Source organism: Acomys russatus, chromosome 27, assembly GCF_903995435.1.
Source record: "Acomys russatus chromosome 27, mAcoRus1.1, whole genome shotgun sequence".
Taxonomy (NCBI): domain Eukaryota; kingdom Metazoa; phylum Chordata; class Mammalia; order Rodentia; family Muridae; genus Acomys; species Acomys russatus.
In genome coordinates this window covers 12,551,093-12,572,566 of record NC_067163.1, presented here as the reverse complement: position 1 = coordinate 12,572,566, position 21,474 = coordinate 12,551,093, and the positions used below count along the sequence as shown (strand labels likewise).

The window sequence follows — 21,474 nt, the reverse complement described above, 5'->3', positions numbered from 1 at the left end:
CCCTGTGGGTTCTGGCCCAGCCCACAAGGGAGTTCCTCCCTGCCATTCCTCTCTCCTTAGCTTTGGCTGGGATCACACTGGCTGGCCCAGAGAAGGGGATGTGAAGTTCACTTTCTCAGTAAATCTCCCCTCTGGACTTTTCAAGATAGAACAATCATTTGTTCCCATAGATAAGCTATGAATTCAAATGCTTAAAAAATTGAAACCAGATTAATAAAGCCACAACAGCTGCCAGTATCTTAGAATTCTAGGTGGAGCTTCGCCCCTGGAAGGTCTTAAGGCTTTGGGAAAATAGCAACGCCTAGACTGAGAACTCATACCAAATAAAATATTAGTTTAGCCTGTAGAATATGTGTGCGCTCTTGTTTAGTTTCAGGTCAATAATTTTAATTACTGTCTTTCAGTTAACAGTTCAAATAGGAGAGGGAGAAAACTAGATACTGTCTTCTTGGCACACACAAAACCTTTCACAGCTTTAAATTAGTAGAAAAAGCAGCCTGGAGAGCAGAGAACATAAACACGTTGTAACCACAGATAACTCTATATAGACTTTGCAGCCTAATATTAATTAAATCAAATAATTGCTGAGCACACAGCAATTGAATATATTTTCTACTGTCTCTGTGGTTTGGACCCAGGGCAGTTTAGTAGATGTTTTCTAATCTGTGCTGGGAACGCCCATGAGTTGTTTGGGGTGGATGTAAGTCAGAATAACACAGACCTCCGAGCCCTGGCTCCCTTTTCCATGAGGGGGTGTGTGTCTGTGGCCTTGTGGCCTGGGCTGTCAGACATCAGGGCAGGTAGGGATGATGATTTCACCAGCTGAAGGAACAGTAGATGACTTGGCAGAAGTCTCAGGCTGTGCCCTACAAAATGGCTGTTTAGCAAGCGTCTGCTTTCATGTGAGGAGACTAGGAGCAGTGTAGGAGGTAGAATCAAGGACTGGTCAAGACAGCCATGTTCTAATCCTGAAGCCCACAGTGTGGTACCTCACTTGCAGAGGTACTTGGGACTTTAAAATAAAGACAACATCCTGGATCATCTGGGTAGTCCATGTGATCATCCCTCGGCTGAAGATAAAAGGGAGCCTGGGAATAAGAGCCGGAGATTCACACACGCTCCCCGTTGTCCCCTTTGGCTCGTTCTCACTACATGAATGTCCTCATCTTCCTTTGCTTCTCAGGATGATGCTATGCCCCGGTCACAGCCTTAGTGTGGTGCAGAATGGGTGCTGGCATGTTCCCAATGACCAGCAGAACCGGGAGACTCCAAATCCACAGTGAACGAGTTCCCTAGGGTACGGTTTAAACAAACCATTCCTGGGGATCCTGCTCTGGTCTATGTGAGGAGGGATCTGGTACAGACCAGTATGTCTGGTATTACTGCTGACATTAGGTAGGAGGGTCTCCAGACTAAATGAAGGGAACGTTGATTTGGTCTTCTGGGTTGCACTAAATCCTTGTTTCCCGGTAGCACTAGTCCACTGGCCAGAGACATCCTCTCAACTGTCTTCCCAGTCTCTCCTCACTTCTTGTCTCCTAATTGGTCAATATAAACCAGCTCCTGACTTTCTGCTACACCGAGAAGAAAGACAATCCTGGTTTCTATCTTTGCACACCCAATGAGATGTGCGGCTGGCAATTCTCCCATCTTACATCAAGAATCTTGGGAGAAGGTAAGGTAAATCAGTCTCCCCCCCCCCCAGGAATTCCAGACACTGAGTAATGACTAGAATCCAGTCCCACTGATATTCTAGTATATTCTATGATCTCAGTCTGGTGGTGTCCATATGTCACAAGAGGAACTAGAGTCATTTCCCATGGGGCAGTATCCCCAGAAGGTGAGTCCCAGTCTATGCTGTTTGTTGTGAAGATGCTACAAGCCCAAGATCAAGGCATCAGCAGATTCAATGTCTGGTGAGGCCTGCCTGCTTCCTGGGGCTTAGGTGGTGTCCTCATGTGGTAGAAGAAGCACAGACCTCTCCCCGAGTCTCTTTTATAAGAGCACCCATCTTCTTATTGGGGCTCCATGACCTGATCATTTCTCCAAAACTTCACATTCTAACACTATAACTTTGGAAGTGATGGTTTCAAGCTTTGGATTTGTGAGGAAAACCAGAATGACTTAGATTATAGAAGATGGGGAGAAGGGTAGGTGGGGTCTCCCTCACTCATTTGATCTACTCCTTCCAAGGAGCTTTGATTGCTGGATCATCCAGCACAATATGACACCATAAATTGCTCTAGATTTCAGGGGGTCATTCCCATTGGACTTTACTCTCTCCTTCCTTCCTTCCTTCCTTCCTTCTTTCCTTCCTTCCTTCCTTCCTTCCTTCCGGAGACGAATGACAGAACTGTAGAACAACCACACCACAGAATACTGTTTGGCAGTAACGAGGAATTAGTTATCTACTGACACACATGACATTAATAATACAGTGAAAAATTCAATTGCTTATCTCTGAAACAACAAGATTTTGGAAGTGGAATTGAGACTTACTGAGCTGGAAACAGCAGCTGATAAGAACAGCCAATCATAACACAGAAAAGAAGGAGCTGAACGACACCTTCAAGCTCACTGGGTCTCAGTATCTCTGTTAGGTGACTGAGCAGCGTGACATGCGCTGGCACATGAACATAACGCAATGCTTGGGCATGGACAGGAGGTCTGCAAGTTCCAGGCAGTCTGAGAGACCTTGTGCCAACACACTGAAGAGTGACCAACCTGACGACAATATGTCCAGCCTTTTCACATTGCTGTGCAGCACGATCATCTACAGAGTTCACTCAAGGAACTGAGCAATTGAGTTACCTCTCAGCCCCCTCCCTCAAAAAAAAAAAAAAAAGCCCAAACACACACAAACAAATCTCATTAATAGTTTTAAAGTAAGTTTATAATTGTATTAGCCACATTCACTGGTATCCATGGACAAGTGTGACACGTGGGGCATAGGTTGGACACCCTGACATAACTCGGCCTTAGTAGCTTAACTTTCCTTAGGGAGCCTCAGGGGAGCCAGTTAAGGCCGAATGGTGGCCATTCAGAAGGCAGGTGCTGTCACTGTGCAAAGCTTTCATACCTTGTCTTCTTTAACTGCTCTGAGCTGTGAATGTGACATGAACAATGCATGGTGGACTTTCCCATCTAGACACAGCACACTAATAAAGACCTCAGAGTCTAAGCCAGGGAAGTCAGGGGACCGTCTGACTGTTTAGAACTGGAGCCATTTAAATCAATTTCCATTCTATAATTGGGAGCAGAGTATCTTGAAGACAAAGGTTCTGTGACCTTTTCATCATGATCATTAATAGTACTGTTATAAAGAACCCAACTGGAGTCAGCCAAGACTTCTCTGAAATACACTATGAGTCATGAATAAGTTACATAAAAGGTTTTTTGAGATAAAAGCTGGTAGAGGGTTTGCTTAGCAAGCCCTGGATTTAATCTCTAGCACCACACACACAGACACACATACACACATACACACACACACACACACACCCTCCCCCCATGAGGAAAACTACAGCACACAAAGTAATGTGTCATCGAGCCTTAAGTTGTAGCTGGTTCCTTCCTTCCACAGCTGTGTCTCATTGTAGCAATTGGTAGTTGTTAAAGTCACACACCTGGTGTTGGGTGATGGAGTCTAGAGAAAGAGAGAGAAAAATCAGCTCAACAGTTAACATGGCTAGTCGCAACACAGGTCATCCCCACCCTTCCCCAGGCAGGGTTTCTCTGTGTAGCCTTGGCTATCCTGGAACTGGAGCTGTAGACCAGGTTGGCCTGGAACTCAGAGATTCGCCTGCCTCTGCCTCTTGAGTGCTGGGATTAAAGATGAGAGCCATTGCTGCCCAGTTGGAACCCTCTTTTTATGCTTTATTAAAATGATAGTTTAAACATCTTGGATGTTTCAGAGCTGCTCATAGACACACGTGTCCTTATAGAACTCTAAAAATAAAATGAAACAATGTAAAACAAAGTAATAGAATCGAGTTCCCCAGCTACATTGGCCCCAGATCAGTCCTTTTGACCATCCTGTGTCCTGCTAGGTTGTATCACCCTGAGGACATGCCCATCAGGGCAGAGCATTCCGTTGGATGGAGCTGGGATGTGTGCCAGTTAACGATACCCGAACTCTGATCTCAGTGGGCCACTTCAAATACCCATTGTTGAAAGGGAGGATATAAGTATTTAATTTTAGTTATGACATTAACTATGGAATCTAGGCCATGCCAGGCTGTATGCTCAGGTATTCCATGTAGAGTACAAAGTTAGGCACAGTTCCTAAAACCCAGTTTGTGGTTCTGTGGAAGAGCTTGGACCGGGGTTTGCTAGTCTTATGGAAAGAATAAGACCTATCTGGTCACAGAGAAAGCTAGGCAGCTGGTCAGTGCAGTGTGCTACAGTTGGCCACAATCTCTCGACATGGGCTGTAAAGTTCCTGTGTTGAAAGCGGGGTCTCCAGCTTCTACTTTGGAAATTTCAGGTGGCAGAGGAAGTGGCTGACGTGTGTCCTGGCTGAGTCCTGCCCTGACTCCCCCTCTCTCCCTATGTTTCCAAGATGCTGTAAGTTGCTCTGCTCTGCAGCATGCACCCCCAATCATGATGCTTTGCCCACCCATGCAAACAGCAGAACCAGCCAATCATGGATCGAGATCTCTGAACTGTGGGTTATAGTATATCCTTCGTTTCCTGTCATTTTTCTCAGGGTTTTGTCACAGGGACAAAAATTCTGACTAATAAAGTATCATTTGTCAACACTAAGAAGCTGATTCCCCACAACTGTCTCTTTACTATAAAAGTAAAAAAGGAACCCAGCTGACTGTTGCTGCTCACTGGCTGACAAGCCTAACGAGAGCGATTACAGGCATGTCCCACGAGACTGCTGCACAATTAGTTAGGCATGTTTGAAGGGCCTTGAAGAGTGCCACCTCATGGAAGACGGACAGCTATGGTGAAGAGAGCAAGGGAGAAACAGGGCTTCATTCTAGAAATAGAAATAAAATAAAAAGGTAAAGTATCAGGAAAAAAAAAAAAAAAAGCTCATCCTAGTTCTGGTTTAAAGTGTTCAAGAATTTAACTATTGCCTTCCTGCATAGATATACTTCCGTATAAGAGTGTGAGCTGGTGAGAGATTCCCTGGGGAACTTGGGAAGGGAGAAACATACTGACTAGCATTTGGGGCATATATATGTGATCATGAATGTGTGTGTGTGTGTGTGCATGCACACGCGCACACACAATATTATAGTTAAAGACAACTGTCAGTGTGGGTATACCACTTAGTTTTCTCTACAGTGGTGAGGTAGGCCATATAGTTTCTCTCTTCATCTGTGCGTGTGGTGATGCAAGCTGCATTACCTTGTGGCCTTGCCTTCTGTCTTTTCTTGTGTACACTTTTGCCATGGAAAAGCCACTATCTTCTTTATGTGTTCACATTAGAGTAACATTTTGTTTAATCGTACTTGGGTTTTGAAGCACAGATGAAGATCTGCTCTCTATATAAAATAATTCAATAAAATATTTCAGCTATATTGCCATCCAGGTTGTAAGAGCTCTTTGGGCCCCAGTTTTACACATGAATTTCTGACTGGATCATTTTATAAGGATATATATATATATATATATATATATTTTTTTTTTTAATCCCAATACCAACAACCCACTGAAAGAAGGCCTTTACCTATCTAACCTGAAAAGTCAAGATAATGTCAAGTTTAAATGAAAATTAACATAGTGACTCTAACATAGGACTACAGATTTGCAAAGAGCCAGGTGAGAAAAGTGACTGAATTGTTGTAATTCCAGCATTAAAGTCCAAAGACATTTGCATGGAACAAATACAACACTGCAGGAAAATGTGAACCGAGTCCATATATAGGTGCGTGAGAGGGGCACTGCATATCAGTGGAGCAGACGGGTTAGACAAATGACAAGACCTGTTTCCCCAATCCTGTCACACAGTGGAGTAAACTGCAGACAGAGGACCGCTCCAGACAAGATAATCTACCATTATTACCACTATGATTATTCAGTTTCTTTGAGATAGACTTTCACGTAGCCCAGCCTGTACATGAACTTCCAACCGCCCCCGCCCCCCGCCCGCTTCCTCCTCTCAACTGCTCAGATTCCAAGTGTGTCATCAGTACGCAGCTAGGAGTCTTAAGCAGGAAAGATGTAGGAGATATCCTAGAAATTGAGGCAAAAGTCCTCCCTCTCCTGCTGTCTCTTTCCTGGCCCACTAAGTTCTTTCATTCTCAAAACAAAAACAAAAATCTCTAACCCCAGACCCACCATGTTCTTTTAACAGGTCTTGGCATGACTCTAAGGCAAGCCGCAGTTCTTTGACCACACTTCTGTGTGGTCTTACAGTTGGGGTATGGGACCGACATGCTGCCAACATTAGTGTTTTATGGCATGGAGGACAAATCACTATACTTAACTAAACTTGGTAGCTAGTAGCTGATGACACTGTGCCAACACAAGAGCACTGGGGACTCAGAAGGCCCTGAAGAAAGTGTCCACGTACACAGGGTATGACTTAGGCATCTCCTCTACTTCACCTTGGGATGAGCATCACCCAGTCTCCGGGGGATATTTATGACAAGAGCTTCACCCCCTCAATAATAGGGGCGCAGGTTATCCATGCCCCTGCCTTAGGTGTCTTAGTTACGGTGATGAAAACATCATGACTAAAGAAACATAGGGAGGAAAGAGGTTTTTTTTTCCTTTTCTTTTCTCTGGTTTTTTGAGACAGGGTATCTCTGTGTAGCCTTGGCTGTCCTGGACTTGCACTGTAGACCAGGCTGGCCTCGAACTCACAGGGATCTACCTGCCTCTGCCTCCTGCGTGCTGGGATTAAAGGAGTGAGGAGTGCACCACCACCGCCCGGCATTTCTTTCTTTTTTAAATTTTCTCTCTTACACTTCCACATCACTGTCAGTTATCCAAGGAAGTCAGGACAGGAACTCAAATATGACAGGAAACTGGAGACAGGAGCTGATGCAGAGGCCATGGAGAGGTGCTGCTTACTGGCTTGCTTGTTAAGGCTTGCTCAGCCTGCTTTCTCCTAGTACCCAGAATCACCAGCCCAGGTTGGCACTGACCACAATGGCCTGGGCCCTCCCCCATCAATCACTAATTAAGAAAATGTCTAACAGGCTTGCCTACAGGCCCATCTTATGAAGGCATTTTGTGAACTAAGGCATCATCTTCTTAGATGACTCTAGCTTGTGCTGGGCTGACATAATAAGTAGCCAGCACAATCCCAAAGTACTCTCTAGCGGTGAAGGCAGTGCTGCCCCCTGCGTACCTGTCACAGGTTGACCTCAGTTTTGTCTGGAGCTGAGAGAACAGGTCTCTCCTGCTGTCTGTGGTCATCCCACAGGCTCCTCTTCTGCAGGTGGAGCCAAGCTTCGCCCTTTCAGCACCACTCCCCTAGGCTCCCTTGTTAAGACTCCACTCAGAGCTGTTTGGACACTCAGAGCTCAAATCCAGGGATAACCACTGTTCTTCATTTCTCCCATATCTAATCACCAAGAGCCACTAAAATGTCAATTAAAATCTGACACCACTATGACTCCATTGGTATCAATCTGGCATCGCTACACATCCTTGGTGGTCAGGCAACTACCAAGGGCCAGCATCAGCATCACTTAACGCGTGTATCACAGCCTCCCTGCCCTACAGAGAAAGCTCTTTCCCATTTGCATTTTACAACACCCATACCCCTAGGCCAGCAGGCTTCCTTGGCCTCACTCCCCTCCCTTGTCCTCTCATCCCAGGCTGAAAGCCTTGCTGTACCAGGCCAGGGCACAGGTCTGCCCAGCACCTCTTCATTATTCAGTCCTTGGCTCCAAAGCAGCTTTCACCAACAACCTCCCCCACCCTCACTTCATCCCAGCACCCCACTTTCTTCATAGAATCTACCACCACTGTTGTTTAAATCTGGTTTCTGTCTTCTTTTTTAGAATGTAAGTCTCTTACTGGCAGGAACACTGTTGTGTCCTGTGTTACACATGGAGTGCTTAGCACATGAGCAGTGCAAAATAAGTACCATTTTGCTATACAATGACTGAGACTCAACGCCAAGTGCGCGCGTGCGCGTGTGCGTGCGTGTGTGTGTGTGTGTGTGTGTGTGTGTGTGTGTGTGTGTGTGTGCGCGCGTGTGTGAGATAGCTAACACTGACAGGCAACCTGACAGGCTGAAAACCACCTAGAAAACACATCTGGCACATCTGGAGGAGCTTTCTAGGGTGGGTTAACTGAAATGGGGAGATCCACCTTAAGCGTGAATGGCACCGTTTCATGGGCCCAAGTCCTGAACTGAATAGAACGGACAAAGTGAGTGGAGAACCAGGCCTCATCTCTCTGTGCGTGAGATGTGACCCGCCCCTCTTGCCTCTGCCTTCGTGACTTCCCTCCATGATGGCTACACTCTAAACTGTGAGACAGAGCAACTGTTCCGTAAGCTGCTACTGTCTGTAATGGCTAGTACAGGGTTCTTGAGAAAGAAGCTTGCTCTAAGGCAGCTCCTAACATTCCTTTCAGCTCTGATACTGTCCAGGGCTGCCCTTAGCCTGGTGCCTCTGAGAGACCAGAGAGGGAAGAGTCAGCCACAGAAAAGACAGTCTGCCCTGGTGTGTCATTGGTAGAACTTGTATTTGTTGTCCTGGATGTGGAAATAAAAAGATTTATCACAAGGCCATTCCAGTGCTAACCACTAATTTCTCAACTTTATAATTATCACAGGGTCTGCTATTGGTCTCAGTGGTGGGCTTTGTGATGCTCACCTTAGCTGACTTAGTTGTGACAGTTTCTTGTTTCTATTGGATGAGTCTGTGTACACAATTACACCATGTAAAGGCGGTTCCTCTCATTCTTTATGCCCACCCCCACCCCTAATTTTGTGTCCTTGACTGGCCACTCTAGAATACTGTTGCAAACAATAGTAGCATTGCTGTGCTTCTTGTACCTCACTTGAAACTTACACTAAGGTCTTCACCCACTATGAAATAATTTACCATAGCTATTTCTTAGCAGATAATATGGCAGGTTAAGAAGATTCCTATCAGCCAGGCATGGTGGCGCATGCCTTTAAGCACTTGGGAGGCAGAGGCAGGTAGATCTCTGTGAGTTTGAGGACAGCCTGGTCTACAAAGCAAGTCTAGGATAGCCAAGGATACAGAGAAATCCTGTCTTGAAAAACTGGGGGGGAGGGGGGAAGGTATTTTTGCCATGAGTGGGTACTTAATATCTTTGTGACACTACTGAGAAAAAAAAAAATAACAGATGAACAAAGATCATGTCGCCCATTTTTTCTCATATTCTTAGCCTGATACTTGGTCATGTACATTTTCTTTTTAGCACACTACTAAATTTGATTTACCAATATTTCATTTTAGATTTTTTAATGTCCATCTTGACGAAATGAGTGATTAGGTTAAGATCAGCAGTCTTGAAAAAAATGGGGTATAAACTCCCCTCTTTGTTTAGTTTAGTTCTGCAGTAATCTGTTATTTTTGGTAAAACCTACTGCTAAAAATTACACGGAGGAGATGCCATTTTTATACGACATACAAACTATACATTTGCCATTTCAGCTATCTTGAGTGCACATCTCAATAAAAGTACGTTCACAGTACTGTGCAGTGACCAGCGCTTAAGACTTTTGAGAGCTTTCTCATGAGCCCGACCAAATCTCTGCATCCACTAAAAAGTGATTTCCCACTCTCATGCTCGCTGCAGTGGCTTCTGGAAACCCTGGTCACATGTTCTGTCTTTGTAACTCTATCTGTTCCAGGGCTGTCGAACGCATGGCATTGGGCTTGCCATTCTGTGCCAGGCTTATTCCACTGGGCATGGTGTCTCTACCATGTGGCCCAGGTATCAGGGTCTCCTTTTGGCAGGCAGGAGACAGCACACCATACACACACACTGTATTTACATTGATGTCACCTGTCAGCTGATACCTAAGTTGCTTTTGCCTTTTGCCACTGTGAATAATGTTGCTGTAATGATAAACATACACAGCCTCACTCACATTTGTCAGTCACATTCAGGGTGGGGTATGTAAGCCCAGCAGTGAGCTGTTGGGTCACTGGTAACTTGACACAGCATTTTCCTTAGTGGCCACAATACTTTCATTTTCCCCTTAGCAGCATATAAGGGCTCCAATTACCCACATTTTCTTGAACACTTTATTTTTTAACTTTTGGTGAGGGTGGGTACAGTGGCCATCATGATGGGTGTGGGGTTCTGATTCACATTTCCCTAGTGGTTAGTGTTGGTGAACACTTTTTCATGGGCTTATGGTACATTCGGATGTATTTCTGGAATATTTTTTTTTCACCTTCTCTGTCTCATTTCTTACTACTATCTTACTATTACCTTTTGAGTGACCAGAGGTTCATGCAGTCTTCATGGAAGTCTGTCATTTTGACACACTCTCATCTACCTGCTTTGGCTTGTGCGACCTCCCTTCAGAGTTGAAGGGGTACCCGTTCCTTTCCTGCCACTCCCCACGGCCCGTGAGATGGTGGTGATGATCCCTCTCGCAGAGCCCCAGCACTAGCAGCTCAGCACGGTTTGTCTCCTCCTGGGCGGTAAAGGAGAACGGAGATCTGGCCGTCGACCCACGAGGCTGCCCACCATTCTGAAGGTGGCTTTCCTCGACTGGGCAGATTCTGGTGGCCATGAACCTTTAAAGGCTGTGCAGATGACATCCCAGACCCACAAGGGTCCGATAGCTTTGCTCATCCCTCATGGTTCTGTGATGGATGAGCCACTGGAGCACAAGTCGGTGTCCTGATGGCGTCACCCTGTCCTCTTGCAGTATGTTGGTGGAAGGTAAGAGACAGTATCCTGATTCCTTTTCACTTTTTGTAATGCGCAATTTGCTCATGTTTTCTGGTCCCTGATTTAGTTTTGGCATCTCACTTCCAAATTTATCAAGGTGAAGCTGCTCATCACACTGCCTTGACATTCAAACATGGCTGCTGTGTGTGGGGTTGCCTCTAGGCCCATTCGCAGTACTGTTCCTCGGTCCCTCTGCCTTCCCTGCTCAGTAGGGCATGCTTTTTCATTCTTTGGATGCTAAGCCTTCACTATTGCCCCGCTTCATACTCTTCTGTGCTTTGGTCTGCTAAGATCTGGAGGCGGGATTATCTTACTGACACGGCACTCATCTTTAAGCACTAATGTTTAAGCAAAAAACTGTCTGAAAATTCAAATAGCCTAATTTCATCTAACTACGGTTTTCTCTGCTTGGGGAGCTGGGGGTGGGCAGAAAGCTAGGGGAGGCTTACTGCCTTTTACTCTGGGGTGGGGACACCTCAGCCCTAGTCCTATTTACAGAACACTGGCTTCTGCACTAAACAATCTGAAACCTGCCAGTTTGCAATGTTACAGATGGAGAAAATTTCCCTACCTGTATAAAAATCCCACTTCCCCTGAGGAAGATGCCAAACAGCAAACCAGGTGGCGGGAGTGGGCTTCTGGAGATTTTTGAGGTCTACCTATGAATTCACAGGGACCTCAGGACTCAGGGAACTGTAGTAGCTCAGGCTGTCAGTGAGGACCCCAGGCGGGGTGAGGTGAATAGCTTTCATCTATTTTCTCACAGCTCTGCATTGCTGTCTGAGGTGAAGGTGGCACAGCTGGAGGTCTCTATCCTTGGCAGGTTGATGCCCCGGCTCCCTATGCAGTTTCTTTGCTTGGAAGAGAAAGCACCCGACTGGACTAACATCCACCTTTATGAGCACTTAACCTTTTGCCCTCCCTCAAGGTCTTATCTCCAAATACATTTGCATTTCGAAGTTCCATACAGGCTTTGTCGACAACACTTGGGCCCCCATCACTCAAGGTTCTAGGGTGTTTAACATTAACCTTCCAGCAAGCAGCAGCAAGAAAAGGGGAGCCAAAGCTCATGGAGCTCCAAAGTCACAAGAAAACCATCGGTCAGCCATAACCCAGAGCATCAATTAACCAAGCCAGTGAGCAAAGACGGGCTAAATGACCAGTAGCATCCCATTAGGAGATCAAGCTTTGAAGTTCCTTTTATGTTTGTTAACGTAATTTTTAGATGCTGGGAGCCTTGGGGCAGCTGTTACACACACACACACACACACACACACACACACACACACACACACACACACGCACACACACACACACTGGGGGTTTTGCTCTGGAGTGGGGCAGTGGTGGCGCTTGTTGAACCTCCAATCTTTACAGTAAGTTTTATAGAGTTGCCTTTCACATCACAAATGCCAAGTACAGAAATGGTGACTTCCCAAACTAGTACACACATTCCTTCTGATGGATAGAAAATGCTGCTGTGTTCATATTACTTCTGCTCTGAGCGTGTGCCTTTTTGGTTCTGAGGTGGCATTTTGTGCTGAGAGAGGCTGAGAGAACCGTCTTGAGGTGAACAAGGGCAGCCTTGTTAGCCAGGAAAATTCAAAGACAATCACCTGGACTATTGAAGAGCTTAGGGACGTTTCCAAGTCCATTCTTTCCTTATCTTTCCCAAACCAAAGATAAGACACTGCTTCAGCAGCCAGTTTACAGAGTCCTATCAATGATATGTTGGTACTTACACTGGCTTTAGATGTTAGCATTACAGAACTCTACTGCTTTGTTTTCAACCACGTATATTTTGGTAGTTGCTTTCCCTCAGTGTAACTGCTGGGCCGCTGGGCCTGGGTGCCTTGTCAAGTATAAATGAAGCTCATAGGAAGAGAAGGGCAGGCCACCCATTCTTCTGATTTCTCTTCTGAACCCTCCGCCTCCCGTGACTAGTTCTTATCTACGCAATAGAGAGAAGGGACAAGGTGAGCTTAAATAACAACTCTCAAGTGTCCATATAATTATGAATCAATCCCCAAGGTCCATGGCCTCCAGAAAAAACTTTGTTCTATGGAAAGCCACAGTTAAAGCATTTAGCTGGTCAGGCAGTTGGGGACACAATGGATAGGCTAGGCCAGCATGGGAAGGCCCCCAAGCTATCAGGGACCTTTTTCCACTGAAATCTCTGACGTGGGGAAACAGTCAAGTCAAATGTTCTTTGTAAGTTATGCAGAAGTTGTGTCAAGGCTAAACTTTCTTTTTCTGGCAGCTCTGTGGAGAATAGTACACTATCTCCCCACAAGAGCATAAATGTATGTCTTATCTCTTGAATATATCCCAGACAATTAAGAGGAGGCCGAGGCTGGAAGCAGTCTCCCGGGCAAGGCCAAACTCATTATGGTTTGATAGCATCAAAGGGAGGGAATGGCGTGACCAAGAATGACCACAGGACCAAGTCCCACATCTGACAGCTCCCGCTGCCTGTCATTCTCACTGGTCAAGGCCCTCAGGCCCTGGGACCTCAGCGCTGTGAAATGAGAACTGCACACCATGGGAGTGCTGAGGAGAGTCCAACAATTAGAAAACAGTTTTAAACAACACCCTATAATTGGCATTAGGACCGGTAGTGCCTGGTTCCTGCTACCTGGAATTTGATGTTTGTTTCCTTGTTGATTTTCATGTATATTCACGTGCCCACAAGGGTGTTCTTGCTCAAAAATCCCCATTTCTCCTTCTGGTTGAATGATTCATGGAGAATGTTGGCCTGAGTACAGTGCTGTTTCAGGGAAAATGGGCTCTAGGGAGTGGACAGGGAACACAGACTCCTTGTAAGGCAGCGTGGCGTCTGACACTCTCCGTGGGGCACATGGGTAAGGCGAGGATTAAATGCCTTCTGTTGAATTCCACAGGGTGACATTCCGTACTTGTTCATGTCCCATGTCTGCCACACAATGGCTGGGAAGGCAGGATGTTCAGTGTTAAGGTTGGCCAGACTCAAGGCTAGGAGGAATTCTAAGAATCACTCTCTTTCTTTGTGGCATTTCTCAGCAGTTTTAAGCAAAACTCATCAACTATAAGAATAAATATAAAGCTGTTGTCCAAATAAATGCACTGCACTCAGCCCTGGCATTTTCCTTTTGGAGGGCAACTTACAAGTTTGAAAGTGAATATAAAATAGCTGCTTTCTTTAAAAAAAATAAAAATTTTATCCAAACCACTCTCAAGACTCCCCCTGGCCCAAAACTCACACTGCCTACTTGAGTTGGAATAAACTTAATTAATAGATACTGAATATTGCCTTTTATAGCTTTGCACAAAATATTTTTCCTTTCAAACCATGCCTTAAAAGTTCCTGCTAATCTTAATATATTTTTCTATTCTTTATTTTTCCTATTTACTCACATATTTTAGAGCTGGGGATTGAGGCTTCACACGTGCTAATCAAGTGCACCGCCATCAAGCTGCATTTCCAGCCCTTCTTAGTATGTTGTTTGTTCATTTGTTTTTAATCGAGACAGGGTTTCTTGGCTGTCCAAGACTCCCCTTTGTAGACCAGGCTGGCCTCGAACTCGGAGATCAGCCTGCCTCTGCCTCCCTGAGTGTTGGGATTACAGGTGTGTTTCAGTATGTTTTAAGAATATATTATTTCTTCTCTTTCTCTTCTTCTCCTTCCCCCTCTTCCTCTACAGAATGACTCTAGGACCTGCGCAGGTAGGCAAGCATTCCTTAAGCAAGCCTAGTCCACCAGCCTGAGATTACAATGTTTTCTAGGAAAAAGTTGATAATAGTAGAAGTTTTGGGGAGTAAGAGCCTTCAAAGGACACATGTCACTTTGTAACAGCACTGGCGTGACAGTTTTACACACAAAGGGAGGCTGTCACTCAGAAATCCTGAGAAGGCCAACCATAGCACACACTGGGTCACACCTTGTGTTGTCTCCTTTGGTGAGCATGCAAGGTGAACAGGAAGAGATCAAGCCACCGCAGAGCCTGGAGGGCTGCAAGTGTAGGACTCTGCTGTGCTTGATGCACAGAGGTGGAGGCAACACATCTGTTATGTGCACAAGGCAGCGGCTGTTGGGTTATAGTTCAATTCGGAAAGAGAATGGCTGAGATCATTAGTGCTTGAAAGATACATGGCTCAGGCTGGAAGACTTGGTGTATTTGAGGGGTACCCACAAGCCATGGGGACTCATCTTACACAGGCAGGCCTGAAGCACACACAATACCCGGATACTGCCAAGGGCACAGGAGCTGCTGTAGTCAATGACAGGTCAGCAACAGGACGTCAATTAGGGGGAGAAAAGAAGCAGAAACTAGGGTCCCTGAGCCAGCCCTGGCATGCAAAGAATGTTGCAGGGGGCCTTGGGTAGACACAGCAGGTAGGCAGTCATCCCCTAAAATCCCAGGCCGAGCCAACTAACAAAACAACCGGAAGAACTTAGCCTGGCTGAGACAGGGACTGCACAGGACGCAGGGGCAACAGGAAGAGCCATCAGTCACCCAGCCTGGAAATAACAGGAGTGCAGACTCGGGCTGAGCAGCCCACAGTTCCCAAACTCTGGGACCATTAGCTGCTGTTTGGGACTGTTAATACCAGTCATGCTCAGACTTGTTTCCCAAGGCCAGTTCTGGTCTGCAGTGGCTGTCAACTTGATGCGCTTTTCCAGGAAAGCAAACAAGGACCCGGCTTTAGAACATGGGATGTCTGAAGGTTCTATTCTTGGCATTCAGAAGAGTAAACAGTGGCTTGGCTTTGGGGCTGGAGCTAAAGGGTAGCTTTTTTTTTTTTTTTTTTTAAAGTAGTTTCTGAGCAAAAGACAAATTGCTCTGTAGCAGATAGTAAAAAGTACTTTTGATTGCCTTATTCAAAAATGTCCAGGGACAGTAATCAATCACTTAAAACATATTCATAAAACGTATGAGTTCCTGTGTGGCTGCAACTTTGGAAAAACAAGGCTGTCTATTTATCTATTCAAGAAGAATGTCAAAACAAGAGTGAGAGAAGCCAGAACGTTGGGATTTGGAGATGAGGGTAACATGGGGAAGGGGGCGCTGAGTAAGAAATCTAGGAGATAGGTGAAGCTAGGAGGAGGAGGAGGAGAGGAAGAGGGAGAGAGATGGACACAGCCAAAGGAGAAAGTTCTGAAGGGCCTGGCAAGGGGCTCAGCCTCAGCAGAGGGGAAGGAGAAGAGAAGAGGAGGGGAAAGAGGGACAGAAAGAAGGAGGAGAGGACTAGGAGGGATAGAAGGGAGTGGGTGGGGGAGGGGAGCAGGAGACAGATGCCTGAGGTGGGAGGAGGACAGGAGGAGGGGAAGAGATAGTTGGGATCTCAGCCACAAGGACACGCACGCACGCACGCACGCACGCACGCACGCACGCACGCACGCACGCACGCACGCACGCACGCGCACACACCCAGGTAAAGACCAGCAAGTGGGGTAATCTGTTGTTAGGGTGGAGCTGAGGCCTCTGAAAACTCCTGTGTTCAAGCCCCAGTCCCCAGCCCCTCAGAACATGGGTATATTTGAAGACAGGACCCAGGAAGACGATTCATGTAAAAGTGGGTCCCAGGTGGGGTTGAACCGGTCTCACCAGTGTCTTTAAGGAGGAAATGTGGACTCAAAGACGGAAGTCACACAGGGAAGGGATGTTACTGCAAGTCCAACGAGGAAGCCACAGGGGATCTGTCTGATCCTACCTTGTGGCTGTTCAGATTTTATGATGGTGAGAAAATGACTATTTTAGCTGCTTGGTCTGCAGGACTTAGTCCCACCAAACCAATATACTTCTCAAAATCTCAGGGATGAAAATTTAAAATTTATCCTCAAAGCTGAGCTCTGAGGTCATCCTGTCTGGGGTGTTGAGCCCAGCATAAAAGGAGGAAAGGAGGAGACGGACAGGAGAGGAGAAGAGGGGGTGCAAGGAGGAGGGGAGAAGGTGAAGGAAGAGGGGAGGAGGAAGGAGAGAAAGAGAAGGAGAGGAGGAGGAGGACTTCTGAGAACGCTCTCTCCTGGCAGCAAGGCCCTTCTCCTCTTGAGAGTCTTGCAATCCTCCACAGTGGGATAACCGGTGAAGCGCATGTCACCATCACACATATGGCTGGCTTCCTATGGCCAGCTGTCCAGTATCTTTTCCTCTGAGGGAATCTCAGGTAGCACCTGGTATAGGTGCCTGCAGAACCCAAGCCACCCAGTGTATCCTGGTCATGCTGTGCTCACTTGAGATTGAGGTGTCTCTAAGAGAGCAGATTTCCTACATGTACTAAGAGGGTAAGGCCCAGGGCAATTTCCTCTTCTCCTGCAGTGGCAGGTGTGTCTATGACTAGGAAGATGCCTGGAGGCTGAACCATTGATCTCAGCTCCAGGCCAGGCCATGTGGGTACTATCTTCTCCAACCCCCAACCCTTACCCCCAAGTCCTGTCCTTACTACCAGGAACACAAGGCAGCATTCTCCTAGAGCTCCTGATAGCCACGTCATCAGCAGGACCCTCCCTTCTCCCTCCTGCATAAATTCATCCCACCACCCAGATTCCTACCTAAGACCCATTTCTCTGACAGGTACTGGATAGTTGCTTCCTTCTGGCCAGTGTAGGGACCAATGATGAGGCTGGCCAGCTGAGGGGCGGGGCTGACTTGGCCACCACACAGGAGTACCAGTTCACACAACTTGGCTCTTGGGGGGCTGCTGGCTGGTGCAATGAACATCTTCGGCTGATTGGCAAAGAGGGTTCCTTGGTACCTCTGGGTAGATAACTGGCGTTCAAGTCGACAGATCTGTGGGCAGATGGAAGGAAGTCAGGAGGGGCAGGATTTACTCTAGGGAGAACAGGTTAACAATGAAGCTCATTCTCTTGAAAAAACAAAAATTCAAACAACAAGAAAACCAGACTCAAAGTAAGGTTGCTGTGTTAGTCGATTTCTGTCAATATGACAGTGTATCTGAGACAACACCACCAGGGCAGAAGGCTTTCTTTTGGCACAGGGCATCAGTCCATGCTTGCTGTTCTAAGCATGGCAGGTAAAGGGTTAGGAGCAAAGGTACACCCCAGTGATCAGCTTCCACTAGTCTCTACCTCCTATTAGCGCATTCAGTCATGAACTCGTGCACAGATTTACCCAATCTAATCAGTTCTCACACAGCACGGCCACTGGAGCAATCTAATCAGTTCTCACACAGCACGGCCACTGGAGATCAAGGCTCCAACACACCAGCCTTTGGGGTCCCACTTTATACTCAAACCACGAAAGCTACCCACCCATTCCCTATCCCCAAGACTCAAGAAGACAATGTTGTAAAAGAACATGGACATGGATAAAATTCTAGGAGACAAAAATGTGCTGGCTTCTGAATTATCACAGTTTTAAAAACAAAATACTAAAGATTAGCCAACTGAATAGGCCAAGCTTGGAGAGTCTTGTGGAGGCATGAGTGAGAGGAGGGAGCTGGAGGACACCACAGCTTGTGTCAAGGACACCACACGAAGACCTACAGAATAAACTAACCTGGGCCCATGGGGACTCACAGAGACTGAACCACCAGCCAAAGAGCATGCATGACTGGACCTACATAGGTAGCAGATGTGGAGCCTGGTCAACATGTGGGGCTCCTAACAATGGGAGTTGGGGATCTCTCTGACTCTGTTGCGTGCCACTGGATCCCTTTCCCCTAGCTGGGCTGCCTTGTCTGGTTTCAATGGGAGAGGAGAGAGGAGACATTTAGTCCTTCTGAGACTCGAAGTGCCAGGGTGGGCTGGTACCCTTTGGGGGCATCCCCTTCTCTGAGAAGAAGAGGGAGAGATTAGGGGCAGGGGCCATAGGGGTAGGAACGGGAGGAGAAGAGGGAGGGGGCTGGAATTAGGCTGTAAAGTCATTAAATAAATAAATAAATAAATAAATAAATAAATAAATAAAATAAAATAAAATAAAGGAAAAAAGAAAGAAAAAAATTAGCCAACTGCTAAATAGATTGTTAGGTACACCTATGAGTTCTGTTTAAGTGACTCGGAGGCCTGTGTTGGCGAGGGGAATATATACTGCTGGCATTTTCCTTGCCATCATTCATCTCAAGGGGCTCAAGGGGCTTTTAGCAAGTGGCTAACAGACTCTAAGACCGCTTCAGATTGAATTCCAGATGAGATGGCGAAAGGATAGAGAGAATTCCCAAGGAGGACATTCCCCAGGGAGAGCAGGTGTGCATGTGGGGGAGGGCCATCCTAGAAGATGCTTCAAGGAGACATTCTCGAAATGGTCTGAAGGGCGTTTCAGACAACATTTGAGAACAAGTGTCACAGACATTGGGCAGCATTTGAGGAACACACATGTAAACCAGAACTCCCTTGTAGTCTGATGCTGTTGCTGTGGCCATCTGGTTGACTCAAGGGACAATGGGCAGGCATATGATTTTAAATATGTTTTACTAATAACAAATTGATAGACTTTTTTTTTAAGTGCAAATAACCTTGGCGCTGATAAGAGTATTTTGAATATTTTAGCCTGTTCTCTTCAATAGCTCAGGGAGATTAGAGGCTTTGATGACAAGTTTGGGAGAAAGGAACTCTTATGAAAAGAATGAAGCTCTGCTGAGGCTCTGGTCAGAGGGTAAAAGCCCTGCAAGCAGCAAAGTGTAAGCTGCTTAGTTTACACTGCCCTACGATTTTCCACTCAGTTTGCACATTACAGTGGGGTGTTTTGTTTTGTCTCAGAGACAGGTCTTGCTGTGTCAGTTAGAGAGGCCTGGAACTCTTCTCCTATCCCCAGCTGGCCTCAAATCCTCGGTCTCCTGCAACTGTCTCCTGATGCTGGGGTTACGTGAGTCTGGCCACACTCAGCCCCAATGCAAAGAAGAGAGTCCTGCTATGAAAACGTAGCTCCACTATCAGTAAGGAAATAGAGCCCATTCAGTCTACTTTCATTTAATCACAAATTCTCTTTTCTCCTCTTTTCTTTGAATTTTATAATCCTGGGCATCGACAGTGTGCCCCTGATTGGCAACTGATGTCAGTGATTCTTTATTAACATGGTCAGGAGGACACTGATGTACTCCTTGGCTGTTGGCCCAGCTGTTAGAGGAAGAGATAGGGCTAAAGCAGGCACAGAGAGAGCTTCTCTACCTACATGGTGGGTCACATGCAAAGAAGAAATCAAGGTCACCACTGTCCATCAAGCTGCACTGACATGGAAGCCCAAGAAGTGCCATCTGGGGCATAGCCACAGGTTTCAAGCAGTAATTATAAATGGGACCGATGACTGAGACTGAAGGACACACAGTAAAAAGTGACTTTTTGTACAGTAGGCAATGTTGTGTATTAATGTGCTAAAGCCTTTTCTTCCAAAATGGCAGGCGGGACACATGGGTGCTATGGTGGTGTGGTAACTTGTGTGTTCTACACAGGGCCCCTTTCCATCCCAGGGGAAGATGGGATTGATTCAAGCCAATCAGCTTGCAGATGGCATGCTCCTAGCCAATGTGGTCTAACAACAGGTGAGATTTGGGGGAACTTTCCCTCACAATTATAACCAAAAAGCCCTTTGGGCTAGACAGTCATGTCTGTGTGGGACACATGCAGCTACTGAGCCCTTGTCATGGTGGAAATGGCTGAATGAGAAGATGGCAAGTGTAGGATCTCGAAGAACCAAAGCCCTGGACTAACCAAACTGAGACATATCCTTCTTTCTTCCTTATACTAGAAAACCAATTCTAAGTGCATAAGATACCAAAATGTCTGATGATCTCATTCAATTAACCACTATTATGGATTTGCTGTGTTTTTATTAACCTACTCTAAAATGCTAACACAACCAGCACATACACACTTGGAATACAACTTTTTCTAAAACAACAATAATAACAAACAATCTGGGGTTTGGGGGCACATGCATGCAATCTGAACACTGTGAAGGTGGTGGGAGAAGGATCAGGAATTTAAAGCTAGTCTCAGCTACAGAGTGAGTTCAAGCCTGCTTCTGCTATGTGAGACATCGCCCCAAGCAGCAAACAAAATATGGCACCAAGTTCACTATCTTACAGTATTGTAAGCAGTAGGCAGCCTTTCTTTATCTAGGATGAAGGAAACGAGCCTTTGCCATATCAGAATGTGGCTCTAGTTGCTGCTTTCTTTGGTTAGTTAGTCTTTCCTCACCAAGCATGTACATTTGTCATGCTCACTTGGGGTGCTGGTGAACGATGAGAAACAGGGTTCCTGACTTCAGATTGTAATACTAAAATCAACAGATTAAAATTCTTCTTTCTGTTTGTTTATTCATCCTGAAATCAGAGGAGGCCCAGTATTTAAAAGATCTGATTATATTAAAAACAATTGAGCCTGCACAGCTTGGCCTTTCTGTTGTGGTCTGAGTGTGAAATGTGCCTGCACAGGCTTGTGTGTTTGAACACTTGGCCCCGAGGCTGATGGTGTCGTCTGCGGGGCTGATGGTGTCGTCTGCGGGGCTGATGGTGTCGTCTGCGAGGCTGTGGAACCTTTAGGAAGTGGCGGTGTATAGAATGGTAGGAGGCAGCCGGGATGAAGCAAGCAGATGGATGGGTGGGTGAGCATTGTGATATGTTATTTCTGTTGTTGCCTCAACAAGGGCCCCGGAAATAACTGAACACAGATGTAAGCTTTTC

General features: G+C 46.2%; 1 protein-coding gene across 1 annotated transcript; it reads right to left on the bottom strand.

Annotated features, from left to right (window-relative positions):
• Nucleotides 1-3,494: 3,494 nt before the first annotated feature.
• LOC127209862 (microcephalin-like) lies at nt 3,495-17,619 on the bottom strand. The gene is made up of 2 exons (XM_051169494.1): nt 17,387-17,619; nt 3,495-3,646 (listed from the first exon to the last, which is right to left on the bottom strand). The coding sequence occupies exons 1-2, from the start codon at nt 17,553-17,555 to the stop codon at nt 3,591-3,593; spliced, it is 225 nt and encodes a 74-aa protein (XP_051025451.1). The 5' UTR covers nt 17,556-17,619; the 3' UTR covers nt 3,495-3,590.
• Between the last annotated feature and the right edge of the window lie 3,855 nt (nt 17,620-21,474).